This window comes from Diplotaxodon limnothrissa, linkage group LG23 (genome assembly GCF_057381915.1).
Source record: "Diplotaxodon limnothrissa isolate DT_005_m linkage group LG23, D_limnothrissa_male_GT1.1, whole genome shotgun sequence".
In the NCBI taxonomy this organism is placed as follows: domain Eukaryota; kingdom Metazoa; phylum Chordata; class Actinopteri; order Cichliformes; family Cichlidae; genus Diplotaxodon; species Diplotaxodon limnothrissa.
The window spans coordinates 3,753,078-3,772,311 of NC_140617.1; the positions used below are offsets into that span (position 1 = coordinate 3,753,078).

Consider the following 19,234-nt stretch of genomic DNA (forward strand, 5'->3'; position numbering starts at 1 on the left):
TATGCTATCATCAAGGCAAACCCAAATACAAATCAATTAAGTGAAGCCACTGATCTATTAACTTTGTTTGTGCTGTTGATGCCTTTTTGAGCATTTTTAATGCAGCTATATAATTAATAATATAGCTTCTTGTGTAAAGTTCATCCAAGAAGTTTTGGTCAGTGAAATTGTAATTAGATTAATCAGATGTGTCTTTGCATTGCGCCCCTCGGCAGTTCAAACACCATGGACCGATCGTCACTCTTGTTCTACTTCTGGGAATTCTGCTGGAAGTCTGCCTGAAGGGTCCATGTGTATAATTGATACACTGCAGTGCAGTTTCTCAGTCTGTGTGATCATATAAAATTTACAGGAACGCAGACGTGTGCACGGAGCCTCGCACACACAGTATGTGGACAAAATTTATGTCACCCAAGCACACTCTAGCAGGTTTGCAGATACAGAAACTATGACAGGTCTGAAGCACTTTACTTCTTGTGCAAATTAGAGCAGCACTGATTGCAATTTCCTCAGCAAATTATGATTTCTGATTATTTGCTATCTGCCAATTATTCTTATTCTTTCTAAGAACTAAAACTGACAGCCTATACAACACATATACTTTATAACTTCACTAAATAACAGGACATTAAACCTTTCTCTCGGATTCATGCGGCTCCATAATTTTTCTCATAACTGTTTTTATCCTTTGCTCAGACTGAGGCTGTTAGTTTGTGGCTGGCTCAGAGTTCTGGATAGCTCTAGTTTAAGCCACTTTTTCTTTGTTAATTTCTATAAAATGTCCATGTTTAAGTGACTCATTAGGTTTGATGTCACGAACATTTATGCGGTTTTCTCTGCTGTTTACTTTAGTGAAATGTCTGAGTCTTCACTCAGTTCCAAGCTAACAACAAAGTAAGTGGCTTTAAGTGTGTGTCCAACTATTTGCCTGTGCGGCTTTGTGGCATAACACAGACTAGCGCTTTAATGGTCATATGAGCGGAGAGCAGTGGAAACAGACCAATTCTTGTCTCTGGACAGTCAACTGGTGAATCTCTAATCCAAATATAATAATTTCTTGCTCAAAAAAAAGAACATGGCAAGGCTTCAATATGCACAATACATGAATGACTACATCCATCTATTGTTTTGACTACATAGCATGTTCCCACATCTGATCTACTCTATAGGTGAGCAGAAACGGTTCCTTCTACAACCAAACACATAAATGGGTTGTTGAAGAAAAAGAAACCATGAAAATTATGCTGGCACTGCAGTGTTTTCTCATTTTTAGCTGGGCTTTCTGTGTTTAGAAACAAAGAAGAAAAAGGAACAGACTCAGCTCACTGTCGTCCAATGTGCATTTGCAGAGTTTGGGAAGCCAGCCACCAGCAGGAGGTATAAGTCAGTGTCTGAATCTGTACTCGCATCTTTTCTGCCTACTTGAGTCTAAGTCAGTATGTGTGTATGCTCAACAAGAGAAGGGCTGTACCAATCTACACCCCTCCATTTTAGCCAAACCCCAAAGCACTCTGACAATCATCCACCGTGGCCTTTCACCAAAATCAACATCACCTGTGACCCATGGCCTCTACTCGGCCACTTAAATGAGGGGCCTCCTGCAGGTTGGTGATGTTTGGGTGGGTTGGTAGGTGGGGGGCACATGCAGGGCTGTGTTTGTCATGCTAATCAGCTGGCCTAACCTCAATGACCCAGACATCTGCTGGCCTGCGTGTGTCAAGCCCCACATTCAATTTTTTCCCCAGATACAAAAAGCAGATAAGACCCTTGAGGCTGGTAAGAATGTGTGTGTGTGTGTGTGTGTGTGTGTGTGTGTGTGTGTGTGTGTGTGAGAGAGAGAGAGAGAGGGGGAGGGGGCTCTTATTGACGTTGAAAGGGAAAAATCCTTTTATTTCTATGCATGTACTAGAGCAATAATTACCAGAAAATAAAGCCAACGTGCATGTTTGTGCGTTTTTATGCTCGCCTCTGTGCACGCACTAATGTCCAGTACCCCCCCCCTCGCCAATCATCGGACACACATAGTTAAGCTTGTTGCTCTCTCTCATACACACACACAGACACACGTTACTGTGTGTCTGTGTGTGTGCAGCAGAGCAATGGAGCAGGGGCGGGGGGAGTTTGTTTAATGGGCGAGACAGGGGACCATGGGGATTAAGCTCTCCCCAGCTGGAGGCTTTAGAGGAAAGGCTGTGGGCTGTTCTGTTAATTCAAGTGGGCTTAATAATGCCTGTGCACCCTCTGCCCCTGACCCTCCCACCACTACATTAGATCTGGGAGGAAACACATGATAAAGGGAGACAGACAAGAGGAGGTGGAAGTGTGTATGCTGTGTGCATGTGTGTGTGTGTGTGTGTGTGTGTGTGTGTGTGTGTGTGTGTGCGCGCGCAACCTGTGGCCATCTCTACAGTCGAGCACATGCTCAGGGGACTTGTGAGATTTTGCCTCCCATATTACTTGCGCTACTCTCTGGATTTGGCACCAGGCCTCTCGGTTGCTCCACTTTCACGCCACTGCCAGCTTTGTTGAAGCTGCATTAGGATTAATCAACACCCAAACAATATGGCAAATGCTGTCAACTGGGTCAGGCACTGTGCCACGATCAAATGAGGCTTTTCCCTCTTAAACCAATGAACTGTGCCCGTAACCTGCAACGGGGGATTAAAACGTGCCCACTGACATAAAATGACAAGTGAATCCCCGTTAAACCTCAGAAACCTTAGTCTTCTTTGTTTCTAAAGCCCTTTTCAGACATGGAATATGCAACGTTGCTGGCTGTATCAATATATTAAAGGATTCTGACACTCAGACATGAGGGTTTTTCTTGCATGGAGAAAATCTGGCGCCCTTCCAGCGCCAAATAAAGATCACTAGTGTCAACATGAAAAGAAGCGCAAACAAAAAATATCAATTCAACCGCTGAGCCAGCAGTGCATCAGCTTAAATACAACATCTCTGTCTTACAACAGGAGCAGTCAACTCTGCTCCGTCCACAGCCGCAATATTTTGCACAGGCACTGGATAAGCCAGCTAAGCCGCGTGGTTTTAACAAGACCTGGATTCTCTGCTCAGCGCTCAGCACAAGTTATTGTCCACAGCTGGGTTGTACCAAACTCTCCCACTGGTTCTAACAGTAGAGTCAGAGCCATGCTGCAGCTCTTTGGGCTGGATATCCTCCTCCATCACTGCCAGCTGAGGAGTGCACGTTCAACTTTCTCGAAAGTTCTATGGAAAAACAATTATTCCGATGCCATAAAGCACCAACTAATAACACAAACACAATGTGAAAGTTAATTGTGTATATTTACTTCTTTTTAACGCTGTAATAAATTATGTGAAAGTTACAGTACAATTTGAAATTTCCAACTTTCCACTATAAACCAAGGAACTTAGAAACCAAAGCGATGAGCACTGTGCCAGATGTTTAAAAACCTTAGAAATGTGTCAGTCCGCTGAGATTACTCCAATTCTTTTTTAACTACAAGTGTAAAATATTTGATTCCTTAGCTGATATATGAACATCAGATAACTCACTGAAGGACATTTTAGACCAGCATCTGCGGGGCTCTTTGACATATGAGTGGGTGGCAATTACATTACAGGGTTACCTTGGCAACTGGAGGTTAAAATGTCCACTAGCAACTAGGGCTGGGCTATATCATACCATTCACGGTAATACCGGTATAATGTTGGGCAACGACAAGAAAATGAAATATGGCGATAGAATATGGGTAAAACACGCATGTGTAGTGCCTTTGTTTTCATACACACATGGCGGAAAAAGCATGGCGGCGACGCAGAATAAGAAGGGCGAAAGTGGATCGTTGAATGAAACAGATGAACCAGAACTGGTTTGCAAAAATGCTGCAACTTCAGTGGGTTTGAACTGGTTTGGCTTTCGTCCGTCAGATACACAACAAAGCACTATTTTTGGTAGCGCATGCTAGTGGGCCGTCGTTATTACCGTGTTTTTTGGAAAATACAGCACACTTAAAATCAATCCTTTGATTTTTCTGAAAATCGACAGAGCCCCTTATAATCCCGTGTGCCTTATGTATGAATTCTGGTTGTGTTTACTGACCTCAAAACGATTTTATGTGGTACACGGCGCTCGAAAATCTGTCAAATGTTTTAGTACGACTTTGCTAAGCTACGAAGCCGCACCGCTTGATGGATTGTCGGAGCATTACGGCTATCGTAGGCAGGAGCCTCGCGGAGTGATACGTACTGTGCTTCAACATAATATTACCGTATTGTGTGTGTATAACCTCTTTTTAAGTTTTGTGGATATTCTACATGGTTGTGCTGAGGATATGTCGGCCAGTTTCCACTGGAAATGCCTTTTGGTTAAACTGTCAGCAAGGAATTTGCATTTGCACTGTTAAATTGTTATATAACTAATGCATATTTAAAAAAAAACAAAAAAACAGCTGCTTGTTTAAGTGAAAATACATAGATTTTTTTTTTTTTTTGCACTAATAAAGTTGTGGAGTTGCAAAGTATTTTGTCTAGTGTCAGTTATATCGTCAGTTATATCGTTATCGCAAATTTTCAAATGTATATCGTGATAAATATTTTTGGTCATATTGCCCTGCTCTACTAGCAACCAATTTTCAACTTACCTTTTTTGGAAAAGCATGATATCTGGGAGTTTTTTCAATCCACATTTAAAACCCTTCCTAGTACAGATTCTGGTGACTATGTAATTCTTCTTCTGCTTGATCTAACCGCTGCTTTTGATAGAGTCGACTATGATATCCTAATAAGTTGTTTACAGCATCTTGTGGCACTTCTTTAGGTCTATTTTCCAACTATTTTCTGTCTCACTGATTCTGATCCCTGCAATGCGGAGTTCCACAGGGCTCAATTTAAGGGCTTCCACTGGGATCCGTTCAAAAAAATTGGAACCTCCTTTCACTGGTATGCTGATGATAGTCAACTCTATCTCCTGCTTTTGTAAGTATTTGGTGGCATCATCGCTTAGATGGCCAGTTAAATTGGTGCACTAGTGAAATCTAGCTTCTTTCATTTAAGGTAATTGGCAATGGTGAAACCTTTCCTCCATAGGCAGAATTTAGACAGTAATAAATGCATTTATTATAGTCTTGGCTCGATTACTGTTACACTAGCTCACCAGTCATCTGACTAGCAATGCCAATTTATACAGAAACAGTGATCTTATTTGTTTTTATTGTATTATAGTTGTTCTTACTTTTGTTGTTTTTGGACTTTTATCATTTTCAACGTAATTACTCACTTTTTCAACAGCATGTTCTATCTGCTGTGGCTGTTTTCAAAGTGCTTCATAGTATAGCAAACAAATGTAATAACCAAGCAGCATGCAATGAACTGGCCTACTCACTTAACAAAAATCATGTATGAATAGCTTAAACGGTAAAATGACCAATAAGCTCACAGCAAGGGATGCACTGACCAAAATTCACAAGAATCTCTATTTTTCCTAAAATATTACTGATAAACTAATGGGTGTTCACCCAAACTGTGCTTAAGGTCAAGGTCGAGTTCAGTGTTTACATATTCGCCAACTGATCGTGTCCCGAGTGGATCCCAGAGGAGACACAAGTCCTTATTGGGTTGCATCAGGAAGGGCATCCAGCGTAAAAACTCTGCCAAATCAAACATGCCGAGCTACCTACTGTGAAGACCCCTTGTGAATAACAGAGCAGCTGAAGATAGCCTCTTCTTTGTCATTGAGGTCACATTTTTTATTCTCACCTAAAACAACTTGTAATTCCAGCAGATATTTCAGAAGCGTTCCTGCAGCAGTTCTCCACTCTGTGCTGCTTTTAACCGAAGCAGTCAAGTTGCACAGAACACTTGAGGAGGGCAGGAAATCAAGCCACAGGAATAGCAAAGAGAATCTAATCAATTTTCAAATTAAAAGACCTTATACAGACTGAACACTGCTTCTGAAATGCTCCCAGTCTGATCTAAAGCCATGCCAAGTATGGAACAAAACTGCTTCCAAGACCCAGCTGCCCGTTGTATTCCCAGCGTCAGACAATATGATAGCGTTTGCTTCAGTGTATATGAAACCTATAAAAAAAAATTTGAATCAGTATATTTAAATCTGTAGCCTCAACAAAGGTAGAGTGGACTGAAAATACAATGAAGCAAATAAATTGCACTTAAATGTTTGCTAAAATTGTAATGTTATCGACTTAGCTGATATGGTCCATGGGTTCAGATATCCGTGGAAAGAAGCAACTATCCAAACAGCAAAAAGTACGGAGACGGGAAAATCTGTCACTTGTGTACAATTATGAAACAGCTAAAAGCCTACTGGCCTCTGCAAATATGCCTTTTAGATACACTTTGCATTGAGGAAATGTGCCTCAAGTGTCTCAGTAAAGTCAACAGCTTTAAAAAATACCTAAATATTTTAATAACCATCCCAACCAATAAAAGCTTCCCCTGAAAATCTGACATGAGAGGATTGTTGAATGTGTATGTAACTAAATTTGTTTGCGAGACCCATCAGTTTGCTATATCGCGGTGCCACTTCTCTCATCCGCCAGGTCCTTATCGGTGACACTCATATCTATATGGGTGTCACATATACTTCCCATCCCTGAACCTTTATGACAACAGCAGCAACTGAAGAGAGGATCTGAACAGGGAATGTGTGTGTTTGTACAGTTTATTTATGTGAAAAATCACAGTGGAGGGCGGTGTGTATGTGAAAGGTTAGGCGTGACCGACTGTAGTCGGTTAAGACTGAACCAGCTGCAGCTCCGGTGAAAAGACGTTAAATTCCCAAACCCCACGTCTAATCCTGTGAGTTTGGTCTTAATACTCCAATAAAGCGTAAAGAGCACTCAATTGGATTAGAAAAATAACCTCCTAGATAAGTAGACAGGCAGGAGTGGAGTGGCCCAGCTGCTCTCACCTTGGAAAAGGTGACTGAGGACTCACTCCATCAGGAGGTGACTGGTTTATAACTTCAACCAGAGACGAGAGAAGACCGAAGATGGCATCTCGTCCCAGTAATTACCCAATGTGAGGTGCAGGTTTTAATATTAATAATACAATAAAAACAACTGTCTGACATAAGTACCTTTACTGTACTCTCTGATAAAAGGTTTTCTTTAGGATCCACAGAGATCCACTGGAAGCAAACAAAATGCAGAGGTTGTTATTCACTCAAATGTTAGGAGTATCTGGGAGGATATACACAGTGTTGTGGTAACCAGCACTCTGGCAAAGACAAAGACAAAAGCTACAATAATAACTTTCTCTTCCAGAGATAGTCATGCACAATTAGGAGTGGGCGATATAGCCTCAAAATGACATCACAATTTTTCAATAAAATTTGCGTAAATGACAATGCAAAAAAAAAAAAGAAGTACCGAACAATGTTTTATTGATGCTTGCAGTAAGTGCAAGTAAACAACTAAGTAAACAAGGTGCTGGCAGCTGCGTTATTGCAGTAGCTCCACAGTGTTGTGGTTTACACAACACACCTTACACAAAAATGTACACCAGTGTTTATATGAATAACTATAATGACTAAATGTTCTTTTCTATCAGGAGACTCAAGTTGCAACACTGCTGGGACTATGCACAGGTGGTACTTGTTTTCTTTTAGACAGCCACTACAAAAATTAGGTAACCTAACAGACTCAATTGACTGTTACACAGAACAAACACTTAACATTAACTTTCAGTATTTTTTTTTAAATGCTACTAAATGTTATGACTTTACAGTTTTTCCTGTTTCTGTACCTGATATCTATCCACTTCTGTCCTCTAATCAAGGTAGACTCAAGTATTCATCTCTATCTGTAAACAAGTTCAACATGTTACTGTCTTCATGGTGAAAGTGACAAATAAAAACTCCCCAGTGTCTCTCACATACACACTTGCAATTTTTCACAGTAAGGAAATAACTAAATTGTAACCAGATGGCACAAAAGTACTTGTATGCAAACGTTGTCAAATTCTAAGCCCATTTGTTCTTACTAAGGAAATTTTCAGAGGTATGAACACAACCTAAAAGAGTTGGTTTTCTGAAGCTTGAAAACATGCAAAACTAGAGGACTGCCAGTAGCTTTTGGACTTAGCGTTCCTGACAGATCTGACCGGCCTGCTCGATGAATTTAATTTAGAACTGCGGGGTGAGGATAAAGATGAAATCACCATGATCAGTTCAGTGAACACATTTAAAGCAAGCAGTCAAGTACGCTGCCACCCTGTGACCCGAGGAAATCCTCATATGCAGGCAGAACTTTAATGTCAACCCATTCTTGCCGCTTGACAGTGCACGTTATGAAGAGGAAGTCCAAAACATCTTGTCAGAACAGGAGTAGCGCTACACTGCATTTGAATCCATCGAGCCTCTTGGCAGCTATCGGTTTTCTGTTTGATGCAAGTATTGGTGTAGATTACACTGGCTCTAAAGTTGCGTAACTGTTTAAACTGGATTGCTCTGCTACTAAGAACAAGGTGTTTTCTATGCATTAGGGTTCAATTTAGTACATCTGCAATAAATGCAGGGTTTGGGAATGGATTACGAGGGAAAGGGGGAGTGGTCTCCCAAGCTCATGAGAGCCACCTTGAACTGCAGTTTGTTAGTGAAGCAATAATTCAAATCTGCTTTCTCTCACATGAAATTCAGCAGTTTTAAATACACATAAAGAATAACGGATTTGTGTCCTGTCTAATGTTTGATTTGTAGTACTGTGTTTAATCTACAGGGTAGACCTCAGAGAGCTCCATACGCCATGCTGGACCTGCACTTTCCAAAATATGTAACTACACGTTGTAGCTACACAAACCTCAACAACTGTGAAAGGTCTGTTTGTAACTGAAGCATATTAATTAGCACAAAGACAAACAAAATGTAAGAGGCTGTAATTGTATCTGATTTGGTTATTATGCTAATAAAATGGTTGTAGACAAATAAATTTTTTTCCTCTTGCTTTCATACCTCTGATAAACTCTCTACTTTAGGAGATATTCATAAGGATAAACAGAGACTTATGTATTCTCGGATTTGCAGATGGCATTGAAAATAACATAATTTAGCTGAGGTTTCTTGGGACTCTGTGCTTATGAAGGGTTTCACCGATCTGACAAGCCAGACTGCAACCAGAGGTTCCCAAATCCTTCCATCCTACTTCTGAAGACTCACATCAGTGGGCAGCAGCAGCACAGTGCAGCATAATCAGGCTGCCACACAGACTGCCAAAGGGCAAAGCATTCGTGTCAGAAGACATTCTGGTTTCGGCTTCAGCAAACAACCCTTACCCTTTCAACAGTAAGAGAACTAGCGGTGGCAACAAAATGTTGCCAGAGAAAAACAGAGGGCATGATTCATAACAGCAAAGCAAAAGTCTTTTTGCGGTTTGTTGTGTTTACCTGGATCTATCACTCTGTTACTTTCACCTTTGCAGAGGGCAAAAACTGGAGGCCATCAAAAGGTTTCTCATAACACAATGGAGAAGGTTTCCAATGTAATTTTAAGTCACATGTAAGCCCAGAAAGATTGAAAAAACATACTTATTTAATTTAATTTTCTAGCTAATAGAATCAGGGCTCTAAAGCCATGCAGTGACAGGTGACACAGTTCTGCCAGTCACTAAACATAAATGTTTGACCAAAGGGCTGAGAGTCTTCCTCACTGATGAATGCATGCCCTGGACTAGTATCTGTTACCATGGAAACTTGGAATTTAGGAGAACAGAGATGTGCATTTTCCACTCATAAAAATAAATAAATAAATAAAATAGGAAAAAAAAAAAAATCACCCACCTGCATGTAACAGTGCACAGCTCAATTTGCCTAAATGCCTGCTTTTTGGTATTTTGGAGAATGAAACTAAACGGCACAAGGGAGTGAAAGCAGCGTGTGGTTATGAAACGTGACAGCATTCAACTGAGGTTTGATTTGGATGATTTTCAGTGCAATCATCTGGGAGAAAAAAAAAGTTTAACAGCTTTTCAATGCAAATATTACAAATACTGCCATGTCGAGTCCACACGTCCTCTACAGAACTAAACGGTGCCAGTTAGAAACCAACACTGTGCTACTGCCCCACAAACACTGCTTCTTCTTACTAAAAAACAAAACAAAAACGCAACTCTGTTTAATTGCAGCCAAGAAACAAGTCACATGCGTAATCTCCTCTCTCCCCGACTCAACCTGCATGCGTAAACACGTAGCAGACAACAGTGCTGAAATGAAAAGCCACTTACTGAGTGCCTTGATTGTGGAAACATCATGTCAGTTCCTTGTTTGTTGCTCTCCTTCCCAAACACGATGTTTATATTTCCCCTTGCGTTGCTTTCTTTTGTCCAAAGCTAGCCCAGCCGTACACAGGAGCTGTCCAGCGTTAGCAGGATGACTAGCTAACAGTAGCTAGGGGACTCCCCCCACCCCACCACCTCTTTTAAACAAAATAAATAAATATAAAATTAAGCCGATTATAAGTGATGCACTTTGCGGCCGTTAGAGAGGCAAAAGAGTCTGTGTCCTATCTGGGTTGTCCCGACCCCGTATTTACTGCTTTAGCGTGAGCAGGAAAGCACCATCAGTGCTGGCTAAAGCTAGCTAATTCTTCAAAAGCTGTCAGTCAAAATGATTCATCGCCGTCGTAAGCTTTCCGCTTTAGCGCACGAGCGGCAGCGTCGCGAGCTCAGCGCAGGTAAATTAATAACGCCGTGCGTGCACTAAATGTTTGGATGCAGCCCGCGAGCGGAGCGGAAGGTGAACGCCGACCGTGTTTCGCCTCGTGCCGTTGGCCCCCTTACAGCTCGCGGCTCGCTCCCCGCAGCCGCCACAGGGATGAAAAAAGTGAAGAAGAAATCTCAGAAATAACAAAATGTCTGCGGGTTCGTTTCAAGTTCAATCCCGTTTGGTCCAACGGCAACAATTGAGTCGCGTGAGTGGAGGGAGCGAGAGAGAGACGGAGGATAAAAAATAAATTAAAATCGCCGCTAACGCTGAAACTGCAACGCTGCCCGGCTTGGACTTTAACTCTGTGTTTATCCCCTCTTGAACGGAGGGAGTGCGGGAGGATCGGCAGCGGAGCCAGAAAGTCAGCCCCTTCCCGAAGCTGGTGGGTAGGCAAAGGCGACGCTGCTGGGCTGAACGCCCCACACAGAAACACCACGGATAGATGCGCGGAGAGCAGCTCTACACCCCGCGGATCTACAGCAGCAGGCCCAAGTCTGAGCAAGCAGCGCCTCATGCGGACAGGTCAGCACACACAGGCTCTCCCCACTCACCACTGGAGGTTTGTGTGCCATAGTTTATCGCAAAGAATAACGAGTAATTATTACATTAAAAAAATATAATATTAATACATTAAAAATATATATTTTAAAAATAGGTTTTAGTTGTTAGACAAACATCAGAATCGGTCCGAGAACCACTAATCCAGCCCATCAATGGCTTTGAAACATTTGAATGAGGGAATCAAATTTAGACTTACAGAACTGCCCTATGTCCATTCGCACTACACCAAAGTACACAGACAATAACGTAACTGAAATTTCTTTTTTTTTTTAAACTACTACAGAAACTTTTTTAAAAGTAGGTCCACACTTACAATTCATACATCAAGCAGTCATACTTGACAGAGTTAGAAAAGCTGAGAATTTTAAGTGCTTAAATTGCACTTCTTTTTCTTAAATTAAGATATCTCAGGGATTAAATGTGTAGTTAAACTGCTTTGCACTGACAGAAACAGAAGTTTCACTGGTTCGGCCCACTTAATATCAAAGTAAACGATGTAAAATGGACATCCCTGTTGTAGAGAGCTGAACTGAAGAAATCTTTTATGTGAACTCTCTACTCTACTGGGAGCAAATGACTGTTATTTACCTTTAAATTCACAGTTATGGGCATAGAACTTAATAGAACCACAGTGAGTGTTTTATACTTTTAAGAGTGAAGTTATGAAAATTCCTTAACTCTACGGTAAGATGCAAAAGTTCTGAATCACCCCTCGTTGCTTCGTTTTGTTAGGAAAAATGGGACAATTCAATAAATGACTGCACCGAAGTGGAAACATGCATGGAAATACCGTATGTGAGGCAAAAACAGTCTGGATGCTTGAAATTCAGTCTGTAGTTTGACCACCTTTGTTCTTCAACAGTGTGAAGCCTCTTTGGCTTTCTTTGAATCACCTTTTAGGGCAAAACACTTATAGCTGTCAAACTGTCATCTTAAAATTCAAACAGTTTATTTGTTTTTGCGTCAGACTGGTGGCAACAAAGTGCTCAAAGATACACTTTAAAACTGATTATTTGCCAAGTTGTCTGTTATGTGTAGACAACTGTGTCTTCAGTTAGGGGCCTTTTGTATGCTTGAATGATTCATAGGTCAGTGTTAAGTGGCATAACAAAACAAAAAATAATATTCCTCTGAAAATGGTCAAGGACAAGACTGAAAAAGCATCCGATGCCTAAAGAAAAAATTTGAAAAACTCTTAGATCAGCTGTAGAAACTGTTCAAGACCACTTTAAAAATTACAATAAAGTCTGGCTCCTTAGAAACAATAAGCATCAAGCACCTCGTTCATGTACTTTCCTAATATCAAACCACGCCTGAGCCAGTGACAGCGTCTATACAGCATCTCACCTGGGCTAAAGACAACAAGAACTGTTCAGTTAGCACATTGTCTCTTGGAAAATAAAGGCGAGGCTCAGAATCCAAGTGTCTGAAGTCCAGTGAACGTTTTCCAGTCTGATGATTTGAGGTGTCATGCCATCTGCTTGTGTTGGCGCTTGCTGCATTTTACCAAGTCCAAAGTCAACACAGCGTATGACAATATTTTAGAGCACTTTACGGTGATGCTAAATTCCTTTTTTGCAGGACACAGCACCTGCCCGCAGTGCTAAAACCACCACCAAATGGTTTGCTGACCATCTTGTTACTGTACTTGATTGGCCAGCTCACACACCTGACTCAAACCCCACAGAGAGTAGGATAAGAAAAATCTAACTTTGGTTCAGCAACACCTCCGCAGCGGCACATGCTGATCATATCCACTGCATCAATTTGGGGTAACTCACGGTAAATGAGGCTGAACCACATACTGAATGTATATATTTATATGCATTTCACAAGTTGGGATTTCCATACTTCAAAACCCATTTTAGGACGTCTTAAACTCAGATTTAAAAGGCGCTAAAAGTAAAAAATAAATATGTGCGCTGCGTTATCAAAATAGTTTTGTGAAAAGTAGTGTGCGATTACCTTCAAGAGTCAAAATGATTTGTTACCCAGTCACTTGAGCACTTGTTTGTTAATATCCATTTTCACTAAACAGTATCCTACCTTAAGACTGCAGAGAGAGGTCGCTGCTTTCCAAAGGGCAGCAGTATTTATACAACAAATCATTTTCCAATCCATGTGGATAAAATGCATTCAGAAATTACACATGACCTTAAATGGTGGAATCTTCAAGTCACTATTTATAAAAAATAAAAATAAAAATAAAAAAAATACTTGAGAATAAAAGTACAGGGATGCAAGAAGAGAGTATAGGAACATATTTTATTCCAATTTAAAACATTTAAAGGAGAAGGCTATGTAAAAATCATCATGTATGAATGAGGTTCAGGCAACAGTGGTTGAAATGAAACATACAAATAGAGAAATATGGCTAAAATACTGTAAATCAATAACCATTAGAACCCTTTTCTCGAGGGCGTTGCATGAATAGAGTATCTCACCCCCCACTCCCTCCCCCAACCTGACAAAACGCATGCAGTTAAAATGACACTTATTTTTAAAAACAGCAGTTCATCATTAATCTTAAATATAGAATAAAACTGTCCTTTTTGTTAATTAATCACACACTTAGTGTTTGCTTTAAAAACTGGACCACGAAATCCACAGGTCCTCTGAATTTTTTCCACAACATTGGCACTTGTTAAGAGTCTGGCTTTACAAAGAAAAGGGGATTGGCACACTCATTGTACAGAATTTACATTTGGTATACTTTAAAACAAAACAAAACAAAACAAAAATACATTACTTTCAATTTGTACACCACTACACAAAATTTGAATTGTCTGAAAAGAAAAATCATGTCAAGTGGTCCTAAATACGGTGTGTCAACCTTACAAAAGGGGAGGAAAAAAAAAAAGATGCAAAGAGCTTTTTAATATCACTATATCCATCCCTGAAACCAGAATGGACCTCAAGCATAAGCAACACCCATCAAAGTGTTCTCTCTCTCTCTCTCTCACACACACACACACACACACACACCTCAGAGTACCAACGAGCGTGCTTGAATGGACAAGTTGCATGAACGCAGGCCCATTGCAGCGGTGTATTTTCAGTGCCTTTGACCCAGGGAAACAATAGACAGTCCAATCAAATAAAGGAGATAAGAGAGAGCGCAGAATGGCAGATGTAAACACGCAGCATATTCAACCACCAAAAACACAATGGCCATTTCAGTACCTTCATTTGGCAAGTTTTTCAATAAATACAATTTAAAAAGGAAAAAAAAAGAGAAGAAAGAAAGAAATGAGGCTCAACATGCAAGCTTCATTTGCAAACTAAAACCACAAGTAAGACTCAATTAAATGCTGCAATAACTTTCACTGCACAGGCCTGGGTCAAGTTAAACAGGTTTTTGAAGCCTTTGCTTAACACAGAATTTGCTTGGCACACCATTTTGTACTGGATTGTCATGTGAGTCTTTGTTAAAATGCATTGTGTGTAGAATGAAGCAAAGTAGATATAAAAGAAAAGGATTATTAAAAATAACCGAACCGGCTTTTCTGACGGCTCTGGTCATTGGTAGTGTAACCATGGGACTCTGTGTTAGCGTAAAAATCCACGTCATCAGCGAGTGGAAACAGACGCCACCGTGCTGACACCAGAGGCTGAACGCAACCTTTGTTTTGTGTTTTTACCGTCTGCAGGACAGTATTTTCTCAAGGTTGCAAGCCACGGCTCAAGGGAACAGCGTTTCCTGAACGTGCCTTTCTGTGGCATCCAAAAGGCCAGCTTCAGTCAGTCAGCATCACATGGGCAAGTGGGTCAAAAATAAAGGCTTTGAAATGTTTCGTGAAGCACCAAAGATTAACCATTTACCATCTAAAACAAAGTAAAGATTACAGTCCAGCAGGGTAAGTTTAATCTGACCCTGCCGCCTCGTTCAATGTGCACTTAAGGTCAAAATATCCCAGCATTCTCTCTCCCCCTCCCGTCCCCATGCAGCCAGTGTCAAAGTCAAGCATGAAAACACTACCAATGAAGAGGCAAATATGTAAAAGCACAGAGGAAAACTTTGCATCGCTGATTTCAGCACATAATTCATAATGGGATCACCTGGGTGATAAGGTCGAATAGAAAAGACACTAAAAACATCCTATTGCAACTTAAGAAACCCAACTTCCTTTAGTTATTCTCTTGAAGGTAAAAAACAAACAAACAAAAAAAACAGGGGGAGGGCGGGGGGTACCTAAACGGCCACCAGCCGTCTATCAGGCTTCTGTGGACTGCTGCTCTCAAAAGGATGTCAACACGCTCCTGATTCAGGCACCCTCCCGAGGCTAATTAATTGCGCCTTTTGCTCTACACCATTCAGATTCCTTTCATTTCTACCAAAGCTGCTAAGAGTAGCCCTTGTGATGAGAAAGTCATGAAAAATTACCTGAATTACATAGTGAAGACAAAAACAAAAAAGCCACATATCAACTCTCGGCTTAATGGAATATTTAAACTACTATCGGGCAAGACGCACAATATGGGATTGGTACCAAGAGCAAACGCATATCCTTAAAGATTACAAAAAGTACAAGCATCTCTGAACAGTAAATATTTAACCACCAAGTAATTTTTTGTCTGTTTTTCATTTTCCTATTTGCATAAAGCACAAACCTGACACAGAAACCTTTTTTTTTTCCTTTTTCCTATGTCAAGCACTTCAAAAACAGAACTGCAACAACTAAATATATGAAGTATCATTAGAAACAGAACACTTGACCATAAAATAGTTTGATATTTTACAGCAGTATAAAATCTACTCCCAACTTTGATGTTGAAAAAACAAAACTTGAGCTGAAACTAGGGACAACGTCTCATTTACTATATCAATAACAAATAGATCCAATTGATAAATTAGACATACAAAAAAAAAAAAAAAAAAAAGAAGAAAAATTTATGATTGTGACAGTTTAATCAAATGTTGGCTGATTAATATGGTAAAAATGAAGGCGATTACAGGAGAGGAAAAAGCCATTTGCATGATCATAACCAAAGTTGTGACTGAAGCAAACTGGCAGCGCAAAAGCTTTATTTCATCCAAAACATGACTGCTGCACCAGTTTAATCTGATGCCATCATTCACACATTGTGCACAAGAAAGTTATCCTCACACAAATAAAAATCACAGTACTGTTACACGTGTGATTGAGACAACATAAAGAAATGCCACACAAAGTGAGGTGTTACGCTGTTAAACATCTGGAACGATCCAACTCGGGAGAAAACCTTCACTTAGTTTTTGGCAAAAACCAGCTCCCAAATATGTTTCTTAGTATCTGAACTAGTTAAGGGATTAAAACGATACTGGCAATGTTACTGTATTTACAGAAAAATGTAGGTGGTTTTAATTTAGCAAAGTGATAGAGAATTACAGGGGAGCTGGTGTACAGTACGTAAAATACTGGTAGTGTTGTCTCAGTATAAAATCAGGGGCACTGAATAATAAACAGAACCTGACCACTCCTGAAAGGGTTCCTTTGAGTAGTCGCCGTCGATCGGTTTAATTAGCGAACAACAGAAGAATTAATGACGTTAATATAGATGAAAATATTGAAAGTCAAAAGAGAACATGTAGTCATCTCTGTGTAGCCCTCACTCTGTGTGAGCAGCATGAAAACTTTATTTACATTCAACAGAGCTTCTATGCTCTCATTTAGGGCACGTAACCCCCCAGAAAGAGTTAAAAGAACACATCATGGACAATTCAAGACCCAGGAGAACCAAGTACCTCTCTGCACCCCAGCACTGTCTGATTAATTCGTTACCCTCTGCAGATGAGCAGAGTCCAGTGTGTGCCACCTGGCCTCAAGCCCTCAGGCTGTAGTGTATAGCATGCATGGGTTAAATAACTATGGGAGAGAGCCCTTTGTCCGTAAAAGCTTAGTCTACCGGGAGATGGTCCTCTACCCACACGAGCGCAAGTGAGACTGTAGTGTAGAGAAAGAAAAACGTGAGCCACGGCAAGAGCCGAACGAGGAGCGCCGGAGTAGAGAACAACCTCCCAAGAGGTGACAAATGGAGGGAGTGTTATATCTGAATGTGTTTCATGTGTGATTGTGCAAGACAAGCAGTTAATAAAACCAAAAAAAAAAAAAAAACAGAGTCCTTAAAACTGGGCAAAACAGCAACCAAGGGTCTGAGTGAAGAGAGGGCAGAATATGGATAGTGTTGGTCTGGTAAAAGCACAAAGCAATGCTCATCTCTTTACGAGTGCATTTCATGCAGATGTGGACACTGCATTGAGTGTGGGGGCTGTGGGTGTCTTGCTTGCACTCTAACCATCTGTCTTTCCAATTTTCCTTCACACCAGGTTGTATTCTTTGAGGTTGAGCTGCAGGATGGTGTCTTTGACGGCCGCAAAGACGAAACGGATGTTCTCCGTGTCGGTGGCGCACGTGAAATGGGAGTAGATTATCTTGTCACTATCTGGGTTCAAGTCCACAAACATCTTCAAGATGAACTCCCGACCTGCCTGCGCGTCCCGCTGAGGACCTGGAAGGAGGACAGAGTGGTGTAGTTAAATGTATTCGCTATGAATGAGCGAGGAGGAAAGGATTCACTAAAACAAAAATAAAAGACACTTGGGTGACAGGTTGCTCAATAAGAGAGCGATGTGACATTTTACAGGAATATATTAGTTTGTATTGTAGTACAGCATCATGGCCATAAGGTGTCAGTCTACAATAAAAAAAAACAAAAAAACAACAACTGCAAAAGCAAGGTTCCTATATAAAGTAAAAAAACCTCAAGCGTGCACATCACATCCTTCACTCTTTGAAACACTCTTGTTTACAAGTCAACTCCTTACCATCAAACTCTGGGAAGTAATCAACCAGGTGAGAATACATGATCTTCTCTTCCAGCAGGTCCTTCTTGTTAAGGAACAGGATCACAGAGGAGTTCTGGAACCAGGGATATGTGATGATGGTCCTGAACAGAGCTTTACTCTCCTCCATGCGGTTCTAACAACGAAACAAGGACGTTAAAGAGAGCGATGTGTTCAGAACGCTTCACTTTCAGCTTCACTCGACACTGAAAGCAACCAAATTGTAAAGCAGACCATTTATCCAAAACCTGCAATTATATGGCATTTCTGTTTCTTTCTAATACAGGTCAGTAACGATGACAGTGTAACTTGCAAGTGCTTTTGGCAACAGTGGCTTTGTAATCTGAGATTTTTAGTAGATACACTCATTATTTCAATTGAAAAACAGGTCTCATCTTTAGAGCTAGAGACAGAATATTTACGGTGACCTCTGACCTTCACCAATATTTGAACTTGCTTTGAGTTTAGCAGATGTACTCATGGTATCAACTTGAAAATCCTACATCAATTTGTTTGAGTTCTTGTGCTCAAAATTCAGCGTCCGTGCTGTCCAGCCAACCAGGTGACAACAATACCCTACATCAGTCTTTCATGCCTAAGGAGTAAAAATGCTGCAATGAAATTTTGGTAAAATGCACTAGCCTGACGCATCAACTCAAAAACGGTACTCAGCAGTTTGTATGGCCCTCACATTCTTGTATGCATGCCTGACAACATCGTGGCGACTTGACAGAGTCAGACGGATCGAAACACAATGTCCCAGAGGAGTTCTGTGGGATTCAAAGCAGGAGAGTGTGGGGGCAGGCCAGCGGTATCAAATCCTTCATCTTCCAGGAACTGCCTGCTTAGTCTCTCCACACAGGGCCAGCTACTGTCGTGCACCAGGAGGAACCCAGGAGCCACTTCACCAGCATAGGATCTGACAGTAGGTCCAAAGATTTCATGCTGATACCTAATGGCAGTCGGGGTGCAGATGACTAGACTGCAGAGGTGTGTACACCCCTCTATGGATGTGCCTCCCCAGATCATCTCCCACCACTAAACCAGCCATGCTGATCAATGTTACAGGCAGCATAACGTTCTCCACACTTTCTCAAGATCCTTTCAAATTGGTAATACTGGTGGAAGTACACACACGAAAAATTAGACATC

General features: G+C 40.9%; 2 protein-coding genes across 6 annotated transcripts in view; both read right to left on the reverse strand.

The window, feature by feature from the left end:
* The window catches only part of tle5 (TLE family member 5, transcriptional modulator), a 51,147-nt gene extending 40,105 nt beyond the window's left edge, over positions 1-11,042 (reverse strand). For both annotated transcript variants that reach the window (XM_085348019.1, XM_085348018.1), the window contains exon 1: positions 10,218-11,042. In XM_085348019.1, the coding sequence (XP_085204145.1) occupies positions 10,218-10,244 (27 nt within the window). In that variant the 5' untranslated portion in view covers positions 10,245-11,042. The remainder of the gene's footprint in view (positions 1-10,217) is intronic.
* Positions 11,043-16,164: 5,122 nt separating this feature from the next.
* LOC146607289 (guanine nucleotide-binding protein G(q) subunit alpha-like) overlaps positions 16,165-19,234 on the reverse strand; it is a 30,537-nt gene continuing 27,467 nt past the window's right edge. For all 4 annotated transcript variants that reach the window (XM_085348140.1, XM_085348141.1, XM_085348139.1 and 1 more), the window contains 2 exons: positions 18,065-18,218; positions 16,165-17,748 (listed from right to left, as the gene is read on the reverse strand). In XM_085348140.1, the coding sequence (XP_085204266.1) occupies positions 17,558-17,748; positions 18,065-18,218 (345 nt within the window). In that variant the 3' untranslated portion in view covers positions 16,165-17,557. The remainder of the gene's footprint in view (positions 17,749-18,064; positions 18,219-19,234) is intronic.